Source organism: Sus scrofa, chromosome 10 (assembly GCF_054392235.1).
Source record: "Sus scrofa isolate SSC_HxYL_T2T_F1_AM1 chromosome 10, Sscrofa_HxYL_maternal_Yorkshire_Landrace_v2.0, whole genome shotgun sequence".
In the NCBI taxonomy this organism is placed as follows: domain Eukaryota; kingdom Metazoa; phylum Chordata; class Mammalia; order Artiodactyla; family Suidae; genus Sus; species Sus scrofa.
The window spans coordinates 18,633,007-18,654,195 of record NC_139392.1 but is presented as its reverse complement, the minus strand read 5'-3'; the positions used below and the strand labels follow the sequence as shown (position 1 = coordinate 18,654,195).

Below are 21,189 nucleotides of genomic sequence, written 5' to 3'. Positions count from 1 at the left end.
CCGCTAGCCTGGGAACCTCCATATGCCGTGGATGCGGCCCTAAAAAAAAAAAAAAAAAAAAAGACAAAAAAAAAAAAATTCACATAGGGGAAAGAAAACTGACACAAAAATGAAGTGACTTACCTCTGGTAGTATTTCCTAAGATTTCAGAGAAAAGAGATCCATGTTCTAGCAGATTTGGTGAAATTACACACCAGAGCGCTTTCCTTCGGAAGGCCACGCAAATGAACGTATTGAAGGATTAGGAAGGTCCGGCAGGAAAGAAATCTGTTTAACTTGGTTTAATTCAATGTTTGCTACATTTATTGGCCCACAAAATGTCTTTTAAAAATTGGATAACGTCAGGCGTTCCTGTTCTGGCTCAGCGGGAGTGAACCCGACTAGTAACCATGAGAATGTGGGTCCCTGGACTTGCTCAGTGGATTAAGGATCCAGCGTTGCTGTGAGCTCTGGTGTAGGTCGTGTAGATCACAGACATGGCTTGGATCCCACAGTGCTGTGGCTGTGGTGTAGGCTGGCAGCTGCAGCTCCGATTCGACCCCAAGCCTGGAAACTTCCCAATGCTGCAGGTATAGCCTTAAAAAGCCAAAAAAAAAAAAAAAAAAGCCTATCAGGTTTTCCTCTCCACTTGTTCTTTAGTGCTTATCTCCACCACTGGCCTGCCGGTCAGAAGTGACATAGTTGTATGTTCTTCTCTCCTTGGAGAAACAAGATTTTAATTTACAATCTCTGCTCTCCGAGAGGCTGAAAAATATTATTCTTCCGTAGATTCTATGGCTTGTTGTGGTTGCTGGCATGGGAGTGACATTGTCTTGTGACTTCGCACACCCTAAAGCCAGAGTGGAAGCCCCTGTAGGACCCCCTTAACGCCCCCAAATGCCCCTGCTCTGACCACTGCTGAGAGAGGATGGTTCGCAGAAAAAGATACTCAATGGCTCAGTTGAACCCTTGTTTCCAGAGTGAATCGCCGTGAGAACCGAGTATCTTTGCAGAGATTCCTTTTAAAGGTACCTTGAAAATATATGGGTCACATTCTTAACCACTTCTTCCGTGCTTTCTGGTGAGTGACCACGTTGCTGCACACATTCCTACATAAAGCCCAAACCCGGGAGTGCCTCGTTGGGTGGATGTATCCAGGATGTCCCTGAGGGTCTTTTGTCTCCTGAAGGGCAGTGGGCTTTGCTTTGCTTCCTTTCTTTCTTTCTCCTCTCTCTGTGATTGAAACAAAGAAGCAAAACCAAAACAACCCCTGCAACCTAATCATCTGCTGTACTGAAAGCTTCCATGTCACCCCAGAAAGGCAAATAGAAGTCGATCTGTTTGCCAGTTTTACCCTGCATCTGGCACATATGGATATAGTGTATTCTCTCCATGTATAAGCAAACTAACCTATATCACAGTAAAATGCGATGGGTACCCAGTTCCTCAGATATGTTCACTGACCCCAAAGGGAGTTTCTCACGCTGGTTAATCTCGACATCACTAGCTGTCCTTCTGAATTTTAAATACCAGCGAGTTTCCCTCTTTTATTACCTTATTAGAATGCTATTATATAATTTTAGCCACATGTATTCTTTTCATTTCTTTGACCCCATTATGTTCTTGAGCCCACACTTGGATAATGAAAGGAACACTTAGATTAAAAATAAATAAGTATAAATAGGCATTGTGTTCTGTACCCATTATTAACCCCCCATTTCATACCTTAGGAGGACATCTCTTTATTCTTGAAATTCCTTGTTGAGAGTTGAGCTCTGCAGAAAGTTAAGTAGGGACTTGAAGTGGTTTGTATCTGATGATGTGTTCTCGTTAGCACCTGCTTGGTAAGTTGAGAGAAAATGTCCCGGCTTCTCTCAAGAACCCGATTCTCCCCTGAGATGTGAGGAGCTAATGTGCATTCAGCTGAACTAGAGCATGAACGCATTTAGATCAAATTAGGGTTGGACAGAGACGTAAGCTCTCAAGTGGGATTCGATCATCAATGAACTACAGTCACACTCATCTTCCAGGCTCTGATGGAAATCTATTTTCCTCTGGCCCATGGAGGGTCCCGAAGCAAAGAGCTTTCGATCAAGGGCAGACATTAGCATTTCTGGCGTTTACTTCTGATCATCTAGAGTCATGGGTTTAAGGCTAAATAGATCTCGCGAGGGATTCTGTCATATAAGTGAAGGAGGTGCGTTAAAGAGGCAAGAAAAACAGTATTGCAGGGAATGGAGGGGGAACAAGAGAGACTTAGGAAGTTCCAAAGCAGAAGCAGGTTGGGATATAGTCCTAGACAGACAGGACTTACTTCACAAGACAAGGGGAGAGCTGAGCAGTCAACACGAGGCCAAGATAAGAAGGAGTGAGTCCTGTTTGATGAGCCCCAGAGACTCTGCTCTTTGTGAGCATGTGCTGGACCAGAATAAAAAGTCTCAAACCAGGAGGCCACATGCATCTGCCCAGTTCATTAGCAGGCAGCCTTGTCTAAAGAGCAATATCCCAGATAAGGCTAATTTGTGTGTCATTATGCTTTCAATACTGGCCGAGGGTTTTTCAGGATCAAAAGTATCTTAATATATGTAACCTGCAAATCATTAGGGGAGGAGCAAAGAGAGCTGCCTTCTGGACCCTGGAGGCAGAAGTCAGCCAGGGAAATGGGGCTTGGCTCCATGCTGTGCCCCTGCTATTACTCTCAGGCCAGCAGATCAGGGCTGTTGGTTACCCTTCGACCTGAGTGGGGCATGGACCCATAGATGTCAGTGAACCTCATAAAAAAATCCTGGGAAAGCTGTTTGAGCCAGAGCTGTCACTTAAGCAATTTAGTATGTCCGGGGGCACAGCTACCTTTATGGCCCCACTTGGCTTGTGTGCAGTCCTTGCGTGATTAAAGGGAGGATAGAATTTATGTCCTTTGGACAACAGTATCCAGCCACGTAAGATGAGGATATGGGTTATTTCCTAAGAGTATTATCAACCGGAGCATGATTTGTGGCTGGCTTTCTCCTGCCGCTTTCTGGAGAAGCCTCCACCTTACCCTGGCAAAAAATACAGTCTTTGCCTCGAGGGTTTCTAAAACCAGTTTCAACCTGAGATAGCGGCAGCCTGAAGCCAGACGTCCCAGTGCCTCCTCTCAGACCCTGAGACTTTGTGCAAAGAAACATCCATGGGAAAGGACCGTGTTGTGTCCTCTGCTCCATGCCCAGCATCCATCACTGAGCCTGGCAGGTGGTAAATTCTCCACAACCATCAATAAGTAAAAGACCCTAATAAACGATTGGATGAATGACTGTAGTTTCCTTAAGCTTTAGCTTCAAGCAAAAGCTTGCAAAACTTTATTTGCCAGCTTAATGGTGAAGTCCATTTTCAGAATCAAAGGGATCGTTGTGCTTCCTTGCCGACACTTCCGGTGACCGAGAGCTCGTTACGTAACTGATCTGGTCATGTCTTTACTTAGCATCACGATTGGACCCTCTATTTAGGACATGAATGTTGTAACCAACGGGTATGATGCATATAATTCAGATGAACTTGTAAAAAGGAAATAAAGATGTCTTATTTATAGCCTTGGAACAATCTTCTTCCCATTGGTCTTAGCTCTGACATACGAGAATAATTTAATCTCTCTTACGCATAAAACCTATTTTGCAGAGAGCTTTGGCACAGTGCTCTATACTAGGATGGTGTAGAGTGCTTGCTCATCATATGTGATTCCTGCCCTCGTTTAGGTAGTCTGGTAGGAGGGACAGATGAAAAAAAAAAAAATAGCCAACTAAAGAATGTCATTTGGCATCAGGTTCTACAAGAATGAGGTCCCTGTAGCCACCGCAGTTGTTGAACTTCAGCACCCCCTGAAAGGCGCTCAGCGGGTGTGGAAGCAGATGGGGAGTGAGGCACTCTGTGCTCTGGAACAGACTGGCAGAACAGGCCTTCAGACAGTTAGGTGTCTTCAGGAGCAAGTTTTAGGAACCCAATTTCCTACATCTTCTCAACTTAGAAAAGTGCTAAGATCTCTGATGGATCCACTTGGGACCACAGCAGCCTTCCACGGAGATGCGTGCTGGGTTATACATACTCCCTTCAGCCACATCGCGTACATACTGGCCTCCCCGCCACCTGTTCAGAGCAGCTCCCCAGAGCTATCTGAGAGGCCGTCCACCCGGCTGTAAGTCCTCATTAAGACATGAGGTGTGATCAGCCTTGTAAGGTCCATTTTCACACGGCTGTAAATGCGGTCTTACTATTTGAGGATCCCAGCTCACATGGAAAAGGCTGTAAGAGACAAAAACCATAAACCTTCACTCACAGGTCTCATGCTGTGCATTTTTTCAGTTGGCAAGATGTATAACCAAAGACTTCGATACATGCCGTGAAGCGAATGTATAAAAGATGCCATTAGAAAGATCAATGGAGACACTCTGTTTAGGTTTTGGTTTTGTTTTTTTCAGTCTTTTTAGGGGTGTACCCTCAGTGTATGGAAGTTCCTAGGCTGGGGGTCGCATCGGAGCTGCAACTGCCAGCCTACACCCCAGTCACAGAAACGCCAGGTCCGAGCCACGTCTGCAACCTACACCATAGCTCACGGCAACACCAGATCCTTAACCCCCTGAGCAAGGCCAGGGATCCAGCCCGCAGCCTCATGGATACTAGTCGGGTTCTTAACCTGCTGAGCCGCAACAGGAACTCCTGAGGCACTCTGTTTAGAATGGAGACTCAGAGAATGGAATTTTGAAAAGGTGAGATTTGATGGATGAGTAGCTAGTGTCTGAGGGAGAGAAGGGAAAAGAATATTCTGTTAGAGGGAGCAGCCTATAGAATGCTTGGTACGTCCAGGAACCGGAAGGCCAGTGTCGCTGGGGCCGGGGAGTGCGAGGGATTGATCAAGAGGCTGATGGTGAGTGATGGCAGGCTTTGCACTTGAAATTACCATTGGCCTTGTAGGACACTTCCTGTTTGATAAGCTGTAATTCTACCCGTTTCTCTCTAGAGGATGCGCTTTGTGGTCCAGGTGTCCTTTCTGAACGCTTCCCTGCCAAGCTTATGCCTGCCTTGAGCTCACATGGCCCAATCCTTCCAGCAGCCCGAAGAATACGTGTATAGATAGATCCCTGCGTACATGGCTAGATGTGTACATGCTGACATCTTTTTTGTCTCTTACAGCCTTTTCCATGTGAGCTGGGATCCTCAAATAGTAAGACCGCATTTACAGCCGTGTGAAAATGGACCTTACAAGGCTGATCACACCTCATGTCTTCCCTTGTTACATCCCTGCCCTAACAGACCTTTGTCAGAACCTCACTTTCAGCCTAAAATAGTATTTATGGCTGTGTCTCCACTCCCCTCTTAGACTCTAAGCTCCTAGAGTCCGTATCCAGGGTTGAATCATCCCAAGCTCCCAGCACAGACCTCCCTCAGGACTGAGACCTCATCACTTAGTTGTGTTCCGTGCACTCTCCGTGCACCCAGCACGGCTGCGCAATCGCCACGGGGCAAGGATGTGGCTACACTGTTAGGACTTGCAGGCTAAGTCAGGGAAAAACACCCCAGTTATGTTAAATGTATGTTTTGGCTCAGAAGTGGTTTCATTTCACATTATTTTCTGCCTTATTATAAGATACTGAGTAGTTCCCTTCGTGGCTCAGTGGTTAACGAATCCGACTAGAAACGATGAGGTTGCGGGTTCGATCCCTGGCCTTGCTCAGTGGGTTAAGGATCCGGTGTTGCCATGAGCTGTGGTGTAGGTCGCAGACGTGCCTCAGATCCCTCATTGCTGTGGCTGTGGTGTAGGCCGGCGGCTACAGCTCCGATTTGACCCCTAGCCTGGGCACCTCCATATGCCACGGGAGCGGCCCAAGAAATGGCAGAAAGACAAAAAATAAAAATAAAAAAAATAAGATATTGAATGCCTTGTGCTACAGGGATGTGGGACGATGTCTTTCTAGCCTTGCTTTAGGTTAAAAGAGAAACAGATCACGTAAGGCAGTAACCTGACACTTGATCAGGGAATGCCAGAGACCTTGGGTCTCTAGAGCACTGATTAATTAGTAAGTTGTACCCAACATGGGGGGTCAATGTGTTTTGTCATAGTAGTTGCTTCGGTTTAGAGTTTTCTTTAGCTCTTTTGGAAATTCATCACTTTTGACAGAGTTGTCTTATTTAGGCTACTGAATTACATTCAGTTGACGCTAAGAAAAGGGGGTTTGGTCTTATTTAATGTTGTATCCACCACTCGGGCACTGGGCCTGTCACATAGAGATGCTCCCAGTTATTCAGTTTATTATGGAATTCTAGAGTATGCACATGTTTCCTGGAAATGTTCCTGTTTATAGTCTTTTTTTTTTTTTTTGCTTTTAGGGCTGCATCTGCAGCATATGGAATTTCAAAGGCTAGGGGTTGGATTAGAGCTGGCCTACAGTTGCCGACCTACACCACAGCTCATGGTAACGCCAGATCCTTAACCCACTGAGCGAAGCCAGGGATTGAACCTGCATCCTCTTGGATCCTAGTCGGGTTTGTTAACTGCTGAACCATGAGGGGAACTCCTGTTCCTGTTTCTGTTCTTATGTTGGCTCCTTTGTATCAAAGCTTTCGATGCACCTCATCACTTTGAGCCATTGTCAGGTCTTCTTCTCCAGATGCTCTGGGGGCAGGAGAGGTTTAAGCTGGGGGCAGGCACTCCATCCTGCACTCTCCATGACACTAGGGGTTTCCCACTAAGTCTGGATCTTGGAGAACAGAATCTCTTCTTCCTTGTTTTTGTCATTATTTGGCACGGTCTTTGGTACATAGTAAGTGGTCAATATATGTTCATTGGTGGCAGTGAATAAATGCAGTCCCAGAGAAGGAATTGTACCAGTTCCGTGACTGTGATCACTGGATCAGCAAGTGGTCAGCTCTGCAGAGGTTTGCTTCTTGCTCAGAGTCCGCTTCTAAAGATTCGATTATCAGTATTGCTTTTAGACACAGATACTAATATTCAAGTCAAGAATAGTCGTGAGCATCCTATCAGTCTGTCAGAGGGGATCGTGTGGCTGCCTGGGGTTGGACCCACTTCTGTTTTTAGACTGGGATAAATCATGTTCTTTTGCTGGGGGAGGCAGTGTGAAAGCTCCGCACCACCTCGGAGATCTCGGGTAGCCTTGGCTTCCCCCAGAACCTGTGGCAGAGATCCACCTCTCTGGCTTGGACGACAAACAAGACCTTGCGAGCCCTAAGGAAAATCTTTATAGGCAAGGCCAGAACATGTTCTGTTTTTAAGAACTGTCCAAATGCAGTGCTTAGAGGGACCTGGGAAGCCCCTGAGACTTCCCACACGCCCAGGAATTCCTCTTCTCTGCCACAGAGCCTGTGGGTCTCATCAGTTACCCAAACTGAGACGTTTAAAGAAGATGATGCCTTTGCTGGTTTACACAGTAACAGGGATATTTTAGATGATAGACCCATATTTTTTAGGATTCTGTGCTAGATTCAGAGAGTAGGTATCAATAGGGAGGTAGCATAGGGAGTTAATGTGAAGAATGGCACAAATTAACTGAATGTTGCCATTTTAGTTAGCTAAACGAAAATTGGCAAAATTGTTAGCCTTTTGAGGGCAGGAACTTATGTACCTCTGTATGCTCAGTTCCTAGGACAGTGCTTTTTTGCACCTGCTGGGCCCTGGACAAATATGCATGAATTTAAAAATGAATTAGGAGTTCCCATTGTGGCTCAGCAGGTTAAGAACCTGACTAGTATCCATAAGGATGCGGGTTCGATCCTTAACCTCACGCAGTGGGTTAAGGATCTGGCATTGCCGTGAGCTGTGGTGTAGGTCACAGATGTGGCTCGAATCTGGCATTGCTGTGGCTGTGGCGTAGGCCAACAGCTGTAGCTCCAGTTAGACCCTTAGCCTAGGAACCTCCATATGCTTCAGGTGTGGCCATAAAAAAGGCAAAAAAAAAAAAAAAAAAAAAAAAAAAAAGACTAAATGTAAGAGCTTATTCTATAACAGTCTTAGAAAAAATAGAGGTAACTCTCTCTGACCTTGGAATTAGTAAGTTTATTAGCTAGACCAAAAGCACAAGCAACCAAAAGAAAAAAAATAAAGAAAATCCAGCCGTGAGCTGTGGTGTAGGTCACAGACACGGCTCGGATCCCGCATTGCTGTGGCTGTGGTGTAGGCCAGCAGCTACAGCTCCAATTCGACCCCTAGCCTGGGAACCTCCATATGCCGAGGGAGCGGCCTTAGGAAAGGCAAAAAGACAAAAAAATAAAATAAAATAAGAAAACCCAGCAAAATGAAAACCTTTTGTGCTGCAACGAACCCTATCAGGAAACAGAAAAGACCACCCACAGAATGGGAAAATTTTTTTTGCAAATCATGTATCTGATAAGAAAGTTATGTCAGAATATATAAAAATACTTACAGCTCAAGAATAAGAAGAGAACCAAAATAAATGATAGGCAAAGAATTCATATAAACATTTCTCCAAAGAAGATATACAAATGGCCAATAGCAAATGAAAGATGCTTGGCACCACTAGTCATATCATAGAAATAAAAATCAAAACCACAGTGAGATACCATGTCATACCAACAAGGATGGCTGTGATAAAAAAGTCAAATTCAAAACAAATATTGATGAGGGTATGGAGAAATTGGAACACTCATACAGTGCTGGTGGGAATATGAAATGGTATGGCCATTTCAGAAATAGTCTTAAAATTCCTCAAAAAGTTTTAACTCTGTGTTTACATAGAGTTACCATATGACCCTGCAATTTCAGTTCTAGGTATATTCCCAAGGAAAATGAAACATGTGTCTACATAAAAACACATATATGAAGGAATTCTCTTGGGGCACAGTGGGCTAAGGATCCTGCGCTGTCACTTCAGTGGGTCAGGTTGCTGCTGTGGCGTGATTCAGTCCCTGGCCCAGGAAATTCCACATGCTATGGGCATGCCCCCAAACAAAACAAAACCAACCAAATACACAAAACTCAAAACATATATATGAATGTTCATAGCAGGATTATTCATAACTGCTGAAATAGCCAAAAGGTGGAAACAACTCAAGTGTCCATCCATAAGTTGGTGAATGAATCAACCACATTTGGTATATCTATACAATGAGATATTATTTGGCTAAAAAAAGTACATGAAAATTACAAATGTATTGAAAACATTGTGTTAAGTGAAAGCTGTCAGTCATGAAAGACCACACATTGTGACTCCACTTACATGAAATGTCCAGAATAGGTAATTTTTTTTTTTTTTTTGGTCTTTTTGCCTTTTCTAGGGCCACTCCTGAGGCATATGGAGGTTCCCAGGCTAGGGGTCAAATCGGAGCTGTAGCTGCCAGCCTACACCACAGTCACAGCAACGCAGGATCCGAGCCACATCTTCAACCTACACCACAGCTCACAGCAACACCGTATCCTTGACCCACTGAGCAAGGCCAGGAATCGAACCCACACCCTCATGGTTCCTAGTAGGATTCATTTCCACTGTGCCATGACAGAAACTCCCAGAATAGGTAAATTTATATATAGAGAAAGCAGATTTGTGGTTGCCTGTGGTTGGGAGTGACAGAGGGGTTGTGGAGTGATTTTCCTTTTGGAGTAATTAAAATGTTCTAAACTGATTGTGATGATGGATGCCCCACACTGTAAATATACCAAAAGTAATTTAGTATACACTCTAAATTACATGGTATGTGAATTTTATCTCAATAAATCTGTTACAAAAAGAAAGAGAGACTGAATTAATAACTTGAGAGTTTGGGGATTTGAATAAAGTCTATCACATAAAGAAATGATAAAGTATATATATCAATGTTTTAAATTAATCAACAAAAAATTTAGAAATCACAGATTTCTTCTTCATTAAAAAAAATCGAGTCTGGAGTTCCCATCATGGTTCAGTGGTTAACAAATCCAACTAGGAACCATGAGGTTGAGGGTTCAATCCCTGGCCTTGCTCAGTGGGTTAAGGATCCAGCGCTGCTGTGAGCTGTGGTATAGGTTGAAGATGTGGCTTGGATCTGGTGTTGCTGTGGCTGTGGTGTAGGCCGGCAGCTACAGCTCCGATTCGACCCCTGGCCTGGGAACCTCCGTGTGCCAAAGGTGAGGCCCTAGAAAAGACAAAAAAAAAAAAAAAAAAATCAAGTCTATTAGGACTAAAGCAGATTTACTCTAAAGTCCTGCCCAACACCCAAATTCTATGGAAATAATATTTTAGGAGGAGTTTCTTTCAAGCCAATGTTGATACAATTAAAACCACATGAGGCATTTCAATACATTTCCAACTGGATAAAACTGTAACAACCTCTTTAATTCATATAAAGCTGAGATCCCTGGTGGCCCAGGCTTGGCGTAGGGTGACATTCACAGGAACATCAGGCTTACCTCCAACAACAATATTTGAAAAGCAATTAAATATCATGAATAATTTCCCAAGACATTATTAATACAAAGGGAGCTTATTAAAATCTCTTTCCCTCTTGCCTCTTTCTCAGCAATTCATAAACACAAGAACTACCCAAGTAACTCCCTCTTCTCTTACCTGAACTCATTGCTCCTTACCTCCTAAAAACACTTTCTAATCCTGCCCGGGTGGTTCCTCTTTTTTCCCTCCCATCTCCTCTTCTGTGTGTAGCCTGTGCTCATTGGCTGATAGTTCTCTGTCCTCAACAGTGTAAATCTACTCAGTTCATTGTAATGACTTTCAATGCTCCCTCTCACTCATCACTCATCACCCTATTTCTGTACAAGAAAGCTCACAAAGACAGAATTTACTTTAACAGACAAAAGAGGGAAGGGTGATAATGTTCTTTTTTCTGGTTACATTGGCCAACATACTTAAACATTAGAGGTGACAGGTTAAGACTTGTGGGAAGAGAAAGTGAGCACCACTGTGTGCTTTCTTAAAACAATTTTTATTATAGTTAATTTACCATGTCTGTCAATTTCTGCTGGACAACAGAGTGACTCAGTCATATAGATACACATTCTTTTTCTCACATTATCCTCCATCATGTTCCATCACAAGGGACGGGATATAGTTCCCTGTGCTACACAGCAGGATCTCACAGCTTATCCACTCCAAATGGATTAGTTTGCATCTACTAACCCCAGTCCATCCCTCCCTCTCCCTGTTGGTGACCACAAGCCTGTTCTCCATGTCCATGAGTTTGTTTCTTTTCTGCATAAAGGTTCATTTGTGCCATATATTAGGTTCCATATATCAGTGATATCATGGTATTTGTCTTTCTCTGTCTGACTTACTTCACTTCGTATGAGAGTCTCTAGTTCCATCTGTGTTGCTACAAATGGCATTGTTTTGTTCTTTTTATGGCTGAGTAATATTCCATTGTGTATATGCACCACATTTTCTTAATCCATTCATCTTTCGATGGACATATAGGTTGTTTCTATGCTGTGCTTTCTGGAATCTTCTACTTACCAGGGTAGCTTGAACATCAGTTGGAAGTAGGGAAAGAGAAGTTTAGTCCTCTGTATACTTGGTGGTGACTGTCACCCCAATTTGAAGGAGAATTGTTTTAAATCGTAGAAGGCATGACTGCTCCATTCACATTAGTCATTCTAAGTGTACTGACCTCAAGGCTTTGAGGTCAACGAAATTATAGGGCATCTTAAGGACTAAAATACTCCACAATGACTCTCTCCTTTCAAACGAAGCCCTAAGACACTGTAAAGCAACTATAATGGAAAAAATAAAACTCATTATTAAAAAAAAACAAAACAGAAGCCCTGAAGATGATGCTTCAAAGGCCAATCTGAAGATAGGCTGGAAAGTGTTAATGCTCAATTCCAGGAGCATTCAGACTGATTTTCAAGTGATGTGCCAGTTAGCCAATCAATGGCAGTTATTGAGTGATTGTCCTCTGTGTAGCAAACACAAGATTAGCCTTTAAATTGCAAGTGCTGCAAGGAGAACTCTCTTTCACCCTTTGGCCAGGGTACATGTATCTTTCTCTACAAACGAACTGCTTCTGGGAGTTCCCTGGCATTCTGGATGCCTCTGCACAAACGGTTGGAGGTTGTGCTCTTAATTTCATATAGATTAAGGAGGTAGACTGCTCTCCCTAGTTCTGCTGCTTGTTCTCCTCTGGGTAAGAACATTTCAGAGTTGAAATTCACACTGGGACAGGCTAGGTTGACTTTAGAAAGCTCCCTTGATGGCAGATGCTTTTCTTTTCTTTTTGTTTTTTGTACTTTAGGGCCACACCCAAAGCATATGGAGGTTCCCAGGCTAGAGGGCTAATCCGAGCTGCAGCTGCTGGCCTGCACCACTGCCACAGCAATGCAGGATCCAAGCTGCACCTGTGACCTACACCACAGCTCACAGCAACCCTGGATCCTTAACCCACTGAGCGAGGCCAGAGATCGAACCCACAACCTCATGGATCCTAGTTGGTTCATTTCCTCTGTGCCACAACAGGAACTCTGTCAGATGGTTTTCTGATCTACCGTCTCTCTCTCTCTCCTGTATAAATCTTTCCATCTTGGGCTCTTTCTCTAAGAAAGGGCAACAGCAGGAGTCCTGTACAGATCTGTGGGTCGAACTGTTTAACATAGTTGAGGTCTCAAGGAAGATGCCAGGTAACATGCAGTCAGTTCATGAGTGTAAAGTCACTTGGCTTTTACATTCATGCAGAAAATAACTTTTTAGAAGGGTAGGGAACCAGCTGCTCCCATCCGAACTCTTTTTTTTTTTTTTTTTTTTTTGGTCTTTTTAGGGCCACACCCACAGCATATGAAGGGAGGTTCCCAGCCTAGGGGTCGAATCAGAGCTTTAGCCACTGGCCTATATCACAGCCACAGCAACAATAGATTCCAGCCGTGTCTGCGATACACATACTCCACAGCTCACGGCAACACCGGATCCTTTACCCCCCGAGCAAGTCCAGGGATGGAACCGGCATCCTCGTGGATATTAGTCGGAGTATTTACCACTGCGCCACAATGGGAACTCTCTTTCTTTTTTTTTTTTCTTTGCTACCAGGCCCCCCTTTTGGCTCTTTTTGAATTTGTTCGCATGGGGGAATAAAGGGTAAGGGAGGGGGAAGAACAGCAGCTCTCGCTTAGTCTCGCTCTGATGGAAAGTGCAGGGAGCATGACTGGAAACTTCTGCCAGAGTTGGAAAGAGGTACACCTGACTTCTGTGCTGCACGTGGACGGAGGAGCAGTGACAAGCAGCAGGACTGGGGAGTCTGGCCCCGGCCGTGGGCATGTTGCCTGGCTTATTTCTCTCAGGAAAACTCTTGCAAACTGCGAGCCTCTGCTTCTAGTCTGCGGAAGCTGAAATGCGCCCGGCTTGGCCTCGGCTGCTTTTAGGAAGCATGCGGGTGGTAGAAGGTGCCTCTGAGCAGGAAGGCGACACCGTCACCCTTAGGTTCGAGTCTGGTGATCTTGTCTTCTGTCACTGTGGAAGGCAAAGCCTTCTCTGCAATCCGGAAGAGCCTGTCTTTACACACAGAATCCACAGCTGGAGACTGAATATGGAGTTCAGTCGTGCCTGAACCAGACACGATAAGAGGTGTAAACTCCAGGCTCCAGGTGGGAGTGGATATGCCCCAGTTGTGGTTTGCTGACAGTCCCATGGATTTCAAGCTTGATTGCATGTCATCTAATAATGAATGGCATGGAGTCCTCAGGCCTGAGAAAGTAGGCGCCTGGGGAAGTCAGGAGCTGGGGAAATAGGGCGTTCCTTTTTGAATGGCTATCAGCAATTTCTTTGTGCAATGTGATGATTCTAAAATGAGAAACTCAGTAACTTTACATCTAAAGCAGCTTAAGAGAGAAGAACAGACAAGACCTAAAGTTAGTAGAAGGAAAGAAATCATAAAGATCAGAGCAGCAATCAATGAAATAGAAACAATGAAAACCATAGAAAAGATCAATGAAACGAAAAGCTGGTTCTTTGAAAAGATCAACAAAATTGATAAACCCCTAGCCAGACTTATCAAGCAAAAAAGAGAGAGGACTCAAATCAATAAAATTAGAAATGAAAAAGGAGAAGTAACAACGGACGCCACAGAAATACAAAGCATCATAAGAGACTACTATATGGAACTATATGCCAATAAAATGGAAAACCTAGAAGAAATGGACAAATTCTTAGAAAAGTACAATCTTCCAAGACTAAACCAAGATGAAATAGAAAAGATGAATGGACCCATCACAAGAACTGAAATTGAAACTGTGATTAAAAAACTTCCAACAAACAAAAGTCCAGAACCAGATGGCTTCACAGGTGATTTCTATCAAACATTTACAGAAGAGCTAACACCTCTCCTTCTGAAACTATTTCAAAAAATTGCAGAAGAAGGGATACTCCCAAACTCATTCTGTGAGGCCACCATCACCCTGGTACCAAAACCAGACAAAGACTCCACAAAAAAAGAAAACTACAGGCCAATATCACTGATGAACATCGATGCAAAAATCCTCAACAAAATACTAGCAAACCGCATCTAACAATACATTAAAAGGATTGTACATCATGATCAAGTGGGATTTATCCCAGGGATATAAGGGTTCTTCATTATCTGCAAATCCATCAGTGTGATACACCACATTAACAAAATGAAGAGTCAAAACCATATGATCCTCTCAATAGACGCAGAAAAAGCCTTTGACAAAATCCAACACCCATTTCTGATAAAAACCCTTCAGAAAGTGGGCATAACGGGAACCTACCTCAACATGAGAAAGGCCATATATGACAAATCCACGCAAACATCATTCTCAATGGGGAAAAGCTGAAAGAATTCCCGCTAAGATCAGGAGCAAGACAAGGATGTCTGCTCTCGCCACTACCCTTCAACATAGTTCTGGAAGTCCTAGCCACAGCAATCAGAGAAGTAAAAGAAATAACAGGAATCCAAATTGGAAAGGAAGAAGTAAAACTATCGCTATTTGCAGATGACATGATCCTATACCTAGAGAATCCTAAAGACTCTACCAGAAAACTGTTAGAGCTCATCCACGAATTTGGCAAAGTTGCAGGATACAAAATCAATACATAGAAATCAATAGCGTTTCTATATACTAACAATGAAAAAGCAGAAAAGGAAATTAGGGAAGCAATCCCGTTTACCATTGCATCCAAAAGAATAAAATACCTTGGAGTAAACCTACCTAAAGAAACAAAAGACCTGCACTCTGAAAACTACAAGCCACTGATGAAAGAAATCAAAGATGACACAAATAGATGGAAAGATATACCATGCTCGTGGATTGGAAGAGTTCATACTATCAAAATGACTATACTACCCAAGGCAATCTACAGATTCAATGCAATCCCTATCAAATCACCAAAGACATTTTTCACAGAACTTGAACAAAATATTTTAAAGTTTGTTTGGAAGCACAAAAGACCCAGAATAGCCAAAGACATCCTGAAAAAGAAACATGGACCTGGAGGAATCAGGCTCTTGGACTTCAGACTACACTACAAAGCAACACTCATCAAAACCATATGGTACTGGCACAAAGACAGAAATAGAGATCAGTGCAACAGGATAGAAAGCCCAGAATTAAACCCACACACCTATGACAAAGGAGGCAAGGATATACAATGGAGAAAGGACAACTTGTTCAATAAGTGGTGCTGGCAAAACTGGACAGCCACATGCACAAGAATGAAATTAGAACACTCCCAAACACCATACACAAAACAAAACTCCAAATGGATTGAAGACCTAGATAGAAGACCAGACACTATCAAACTCCTAGAGGAAAACATAGGCCAAACACTCTCTGACATAAAGGACAGCAACCTCTTCTCAGATCCACCTATCAGAGTATTGACAATAAAGAGAAAAATAAGCAACTGGGACCTAATCAAACTTCAGAGTTTCTGCACAGCAAAGGAAACCCTAAACAACACAAGAAGACAACCCACAGAATGGGAGAAAATCTTTGCAAATGAATCCACTGACAAGGGACTCATCTCCAAAATTTATAAACACCTTCTGTAGCTCCATACCAAAAAAACAAACAACCCCATCCAAAAATGGGCAGAAGATCTAAACAGACAATTCTTCAAAGGAGACAGATGGCCGAGAAACACATGAAAAGATGTTCAACGTCACTCATTATTAGAGAAACGCAAATCAAAACCACTCTGAGGTACCACCTTACACCAGCCAGAATGGCCATCATCCAAAAGTCTACAAACAAGAAGGGCTGGAGAGGGTGTGAAGATAAAGGAACCCTAGTACACTGTTGGTGGGATTGTAAATTGGTGCAACCACTGTGGAAAGCAGTATGGAGATGCCTCAGAAAACTAAACACAGAACTACCATTTGATCCAGCAATCCCACGCCTGGGCATCTATCCAGAGAAAACCATGACTCGAAAAGATACATGTACTCCAATGTTTATTGCAGCACCATTTACAATAGCCAAGACATGGAAACAACCTGAATGTCCATCGACAGAGGAGTGGATCCAGAAGACGTGGTCCATATACACAATGGAATATTACTCAGCCGTTAAAAAGAATGAAATACCAGCATTTTTAGCAACATGGATGGACCTAGAAACTATCATGCTAAGTGAAGTCAGCCATACAATGAGACACCAACATCCAATGCTTTCACTGACATGTGGAATCTGAAAAAAAGGACAGACGGAACTTCTTTGCAGAACAGATGCTGACTCACAGACATTGAAAAACTTATGGCCTCCGGAGGAGACAGTTTGGGGGGTGGGGGATGTGCCTGGGCTGTGGGAAGGAAATCCTGGGACATCAGATTGTTATGATCATTGTACAACTACAGATGTGATCAATTCATTTGAGTAATAAAAAAAAATGAAAAAAATAAATAAATAAAATGAGAAACTCGGGCGATCCCACTGGGGCTCAGCGGCAAGGGACGCGATTAGTCTCCATAAGGATGCGGATTCGATTCCTGGCTGCATTTGGTGGGTTAAGGATCTGGCATTGCTGTGGCTGTGGCAAAGGCTGGCAGGTGCACCTCCATTTCAACCCCTATCCTGGAACCTCTGTATGCCGCGAGTCCAGCCCTTAAATAGCAAAAAAAAAAAAAACAAAAACAAAAACAAAAAAAAAACCATAAATAAAATAAGAAATGTCTTCAATTTTTAAAGTGAAAAGCATTTTTACCTCTGGCAATGGAGGATGTATGCTCCGAATTCGGGGTCATCTGGGAGAGGGGGCACACTCACTCCTGAGCAACGTGGGAACCAAGAAGTGCCCTGGAAACCCTTGCCCAATACCTGCTGTTTTCAAGGTGACACCTAAGAAGCGTGAGGATTAGCGCTTCTAAGGAGTGAGTGTGGTGGGGGAGGGGAGGCAGGCAGAGATCAGGAGGTGACTATAGGCCTTGCGATTGTGTGGCAGGTCCTGTGGTTCAAAGGGGCCTGCCCCTGGGGAGGCTGATGCGACAGAGCAAAGTCTCAGTGGATTCACGGCTGCCCCAGCAGTATGTCTCCCGTTCTTGCAATCGCCAGTCGTTCCTAAAAGTTCTAAAGCACTTTTTCATAAAAGGCCCCGTTTCTACACCATTTCACTGTTCTGTTCACATGCCTGCTAAAATTGCGTAATAGCTAGTTCTTATTGCTAAGAAGGAGGAGCACCGTTGCCTCTCTATACTCCTACTTTGTGTCTGGATTGCCCCCAATTTCATTCTCCACGGTGGCCGTTGATTAAGAATGAATGCTGAAACATTCGCTTGGGACATTATAATGGATAAGCTACAGCCTGTGTCCCCAGGGGCTTCTTGCTGTCGATGTGGGAGGCAAAGGAATAGACAGCTAACCCTAAAGTGCCGAGTGAATGCGCTGATGGCGTGTGGACAAAGCACTGTTCAAGCAAAAAGGCGGGAGAGGTTTTTCTCTGTGAATTTTTTCCCTAGGAAAGGCCTGGAGCCCTTTAAGAATACCTGGGTCAGGAGTGGCTCAGCAGTTAATATCGGACCCAACTAGCATCCATGAGGTTACGGGTTCGATCCCTGGCCTCACTCAATGGGGTAAGGATCCAGCGTTGCCATGAGTTGTGATATAGGTCACAGATGCAACTCAAATCTGGTGTGGCTATGGCTGTGGTGTAGGCCAGCAGCTCCGATTCCATCCCTAGCCTGGGAACTTCCATGTGCCATAGGTGGGGCCCTAAAAGGACAAAAAAGAAAAAAATAAAGATAACCACTGCCTGTTCCTGGGTGGTGTCATCTCCTTCCTACACATGAGAACTTGAGCGTGTGATTGCAACTCTCATCTGTGAGCCTCCAGCCCGAGGCAGGGCGCCTGGCACAGCTGACACTCACTAAATGTTTGCTAAAGTTTTAGTTAGGCATTTGGTATTTAAGTAAAAGATATATTTAACATGTAAAAAGTAGCCAGCTAGTCCACCTGGCCGGAGAGGTGAGGAATCTTTGCAAAGTCTGTTTGTCACCTTTAAGTGACTAAGCACGTTTTCAAGATTCTTTCAAGATCCTCCACCGTCTTGCTCCTTTTCCAAAATTTGTTCCCTACGAAGGAGCCCCATTCTTTTCAGCTGTCAGTGTTCTCACAGCCTCACAAGCTCACAGGGCTCGTTTCCATCTTTTGCCCCCACCCCCCCAACCCCCTTCACCATGCTCTTCTGCCGATCCATTCTTCTAGTTCTGGTTCAAGTCCAACTTTCCACCCATGCGTCCCTGCCTACTTGACTTCATGTATTTCCCCGTCTCCTCTAAATTCTGCAGCCCCTGGAGCCTGCAGCTGAGTGTTTCTTGTGGCTGACTTGAACCACATACCACAATTGCACTGAGGTTTGCTTCCTTTCTCCTTAGCTGCAGACTAGACTCAAAGGAGAGGTCTGTGTTGTAGACGGATTGCTCAGACTGCTGCAAATACAGGCTTACCTTGGAGACCCTGCTGGTTCAGTTCCAGGCCACTGCAATAGAGGTAATACCCCAATAAAGCAAATCATATGAATATTTTGGCTTCCTGGTGCATGTGAAAATTATGTTTACACTATACTGCAGGAGCATTATATCTGGCAAATGTACAGGCCTTAATTTAAAAATGCTTTATTATAGTGGCCAGTTAGCTCAAGTGGTTAGTGTGTGGTGCTCATGAAAATGCCTTATTGCTAAAACTTGCTAACTATCACCTGAGCATTATCTTTTCATAGCTGCCATAGGAGTCATAATCTTTTTGAGGGGGAAGGGTCTTGCCTTAGTGTTGATGGCTGCCAGTTTATCAGGGAGGTGGTCCCTGAAGGTTGGGTGGCTGTGGCAACTTCTTAAAAATAAGACAACGGTGACGTTTGCTGAATTGATTGACTCTTCCTTTCACAAACAATTTCTCTGGACCACCCAGTGCCTCGATAGCATTTTACCCAAAGTAGAACTTCTTTCAAAATTGGAATTAATCCTCTCAAACACTTCTCCTGCTACATCAACTAAGTTTACGTAATGTCCTAGATATTTTGTTGTCATTTCAGCAGGCTTCATGGCATCTTCACTAGGAGTAGATTCTATGTCAAAAATCATTGTCTTGGTGGAGTTCCCGTCATGGCGCAGTGGTTAACGAATCCGACTGGGAACCATGAGGTTGTGGGTTCGATCCCTGGCCTTGCTCAGTGGGTGAAGGATCTGGCGTTGCCGTGAGCTGTGGTGTAGCTTGCAGACTCGGCTCGGATCCCGTGTTGCTGTGGCTCTGGCGTAGGCTGGCAGCTATAGCTCCGATTCCACCCCTAGCCTGGGAAACCCCATATGCCTCGGGAGTGGCCCTAGAAAAGGCAAAAAGACAAAAAAAAAAAAATCATTGTCTTGGAGTTCTCTTGTAGTAAAGTGGGTGAGGGATCTAGAGATATTGTTGCTGTGGCTTGGGTTGCTGTGATGAGGGGTTGATCCCTGCCCTGGGAACTTCTACATGTTGTCACAAGTGTGACCAAAAAAAAAAAAAAAAAAAAAGGGAAGAAGCAAAGGAGTTCCAGTCGTGGCTTAGCGGTGATGAACCCAACTAGTAACCATGAGGATGTGGGTGAACCCCCTGGCCCAGGAACTGTAGGAGTTCCTCAGTCGGGGATTGAATGGGAACCTTTCGACCGGTACCACAGCTGCGGCAACACTGGATCCTTAACGCGCTCTGCCAGGCTGGGGACTGACACCATGCCTGAGCTACCGCAGAGGCAACACCAGATCCTTAACCGGCTTCGCCGCAGCAGGAACTCCACACATAGTTCTTAACGACATTGAGAATGGTAACTCCTTTCCAGAAGGTTTTCAAGTGACGTTTCCCAGATCCATCAGAGGAATCACCGTGACAGCTGCCTCCTTATGAAACTTCTCTCTTCGGTAATAAGACAAAGTCAAACTGACTTGATCCATGAGATGCAGAATGAATGGTGCTATTTGCAGGCGTGCAAACAACGTGAGTCTTGTTCATTCCCCGGAGCTCTTGGGTGACCGGGTGCATTGTCGATGAGCAGAAATATTTTGAAAGGAATCTCCCCCCCCATGAGTAGTATGTCTTCAACAGTGGGCTTACAAGATTCAGTAAACCATGTTGTTAACAGATGTGCTGTCATCCAGATGTTATTATCCCACCGACTGAGGACAGGCCACGGAAATTCAGTATTTTTAAGAGCCTGAGGATTTTGGGAATAAAAAATGAGCATTGGCTTCAACTGAAAGTCACTGGCTGCACTGGCCCTTAGTGGGGGTCAGCCGGCGCTTTGAAACTTGGAAGCCAAGGCCTTGACTTCTCCTCTCCAGCCATGAAAATCCTAGAGGGCATCTTCTTCCAATAGAAGACTGTTTCATCTACATTTAAAATCTATTGTTTAGTGTAGCCACATCTTTTTTTGCTTTTTTTTTTTGCTTTTTTTGCTTTTTAGGGCTGTACCCACCGCATGTGGAAGTTCCTAGGCTAGGGGTTGAATTGGAGCTGCAGCTGCCAGCCACAGCCACAGCCACACCCTCAGATCCAAGCCATGTCTGCAACCTATGCTACAGCTCACGGCAATGCCGGATCCCTGACCTACTGAGCGAGGCCAGGGGATCAAACCTGCATCCTCATGGATACTAGTTGGATTCATTTCCGACGCACCCCAGTGGGCTCTCCCTTGTAGCCCCTGTCCTTAATTATCTTAGCTAGATCTGGATAACTCAGTGTAGCCTCTGCATCAGCATTTGTGGTTATGGAGACAGCTTCTTTCCTAAAAACCTCTTGAATCAACTCTTATCTAC

General features: G+C 44.2%; 1 protein-coding gene across 1 annotated transcript in view; it reads left to right on the top strand.

The window, feature by feature from the left end:
- LOC146398840 (uncharacterized) overlaps positions 1–21,189 on the top strand; it is a 334,352-nt gene that overhangs the window by 65,139 nt on the left and 248,024 nt on the right. Inside the window, exon 3 of the mRNA XM_084979552.1 lies at positions 18,784–18,898. Within this exon, the coding sequence (XP_084835678.1) occupies positions 18,784–18,820 (37 nt within the window). The 3' untranslated portion in view covers positions 18,821–18,898. The remainder of the gene's footprint in view (positions 1–18,783; positions 18,899–21,189) is intronic.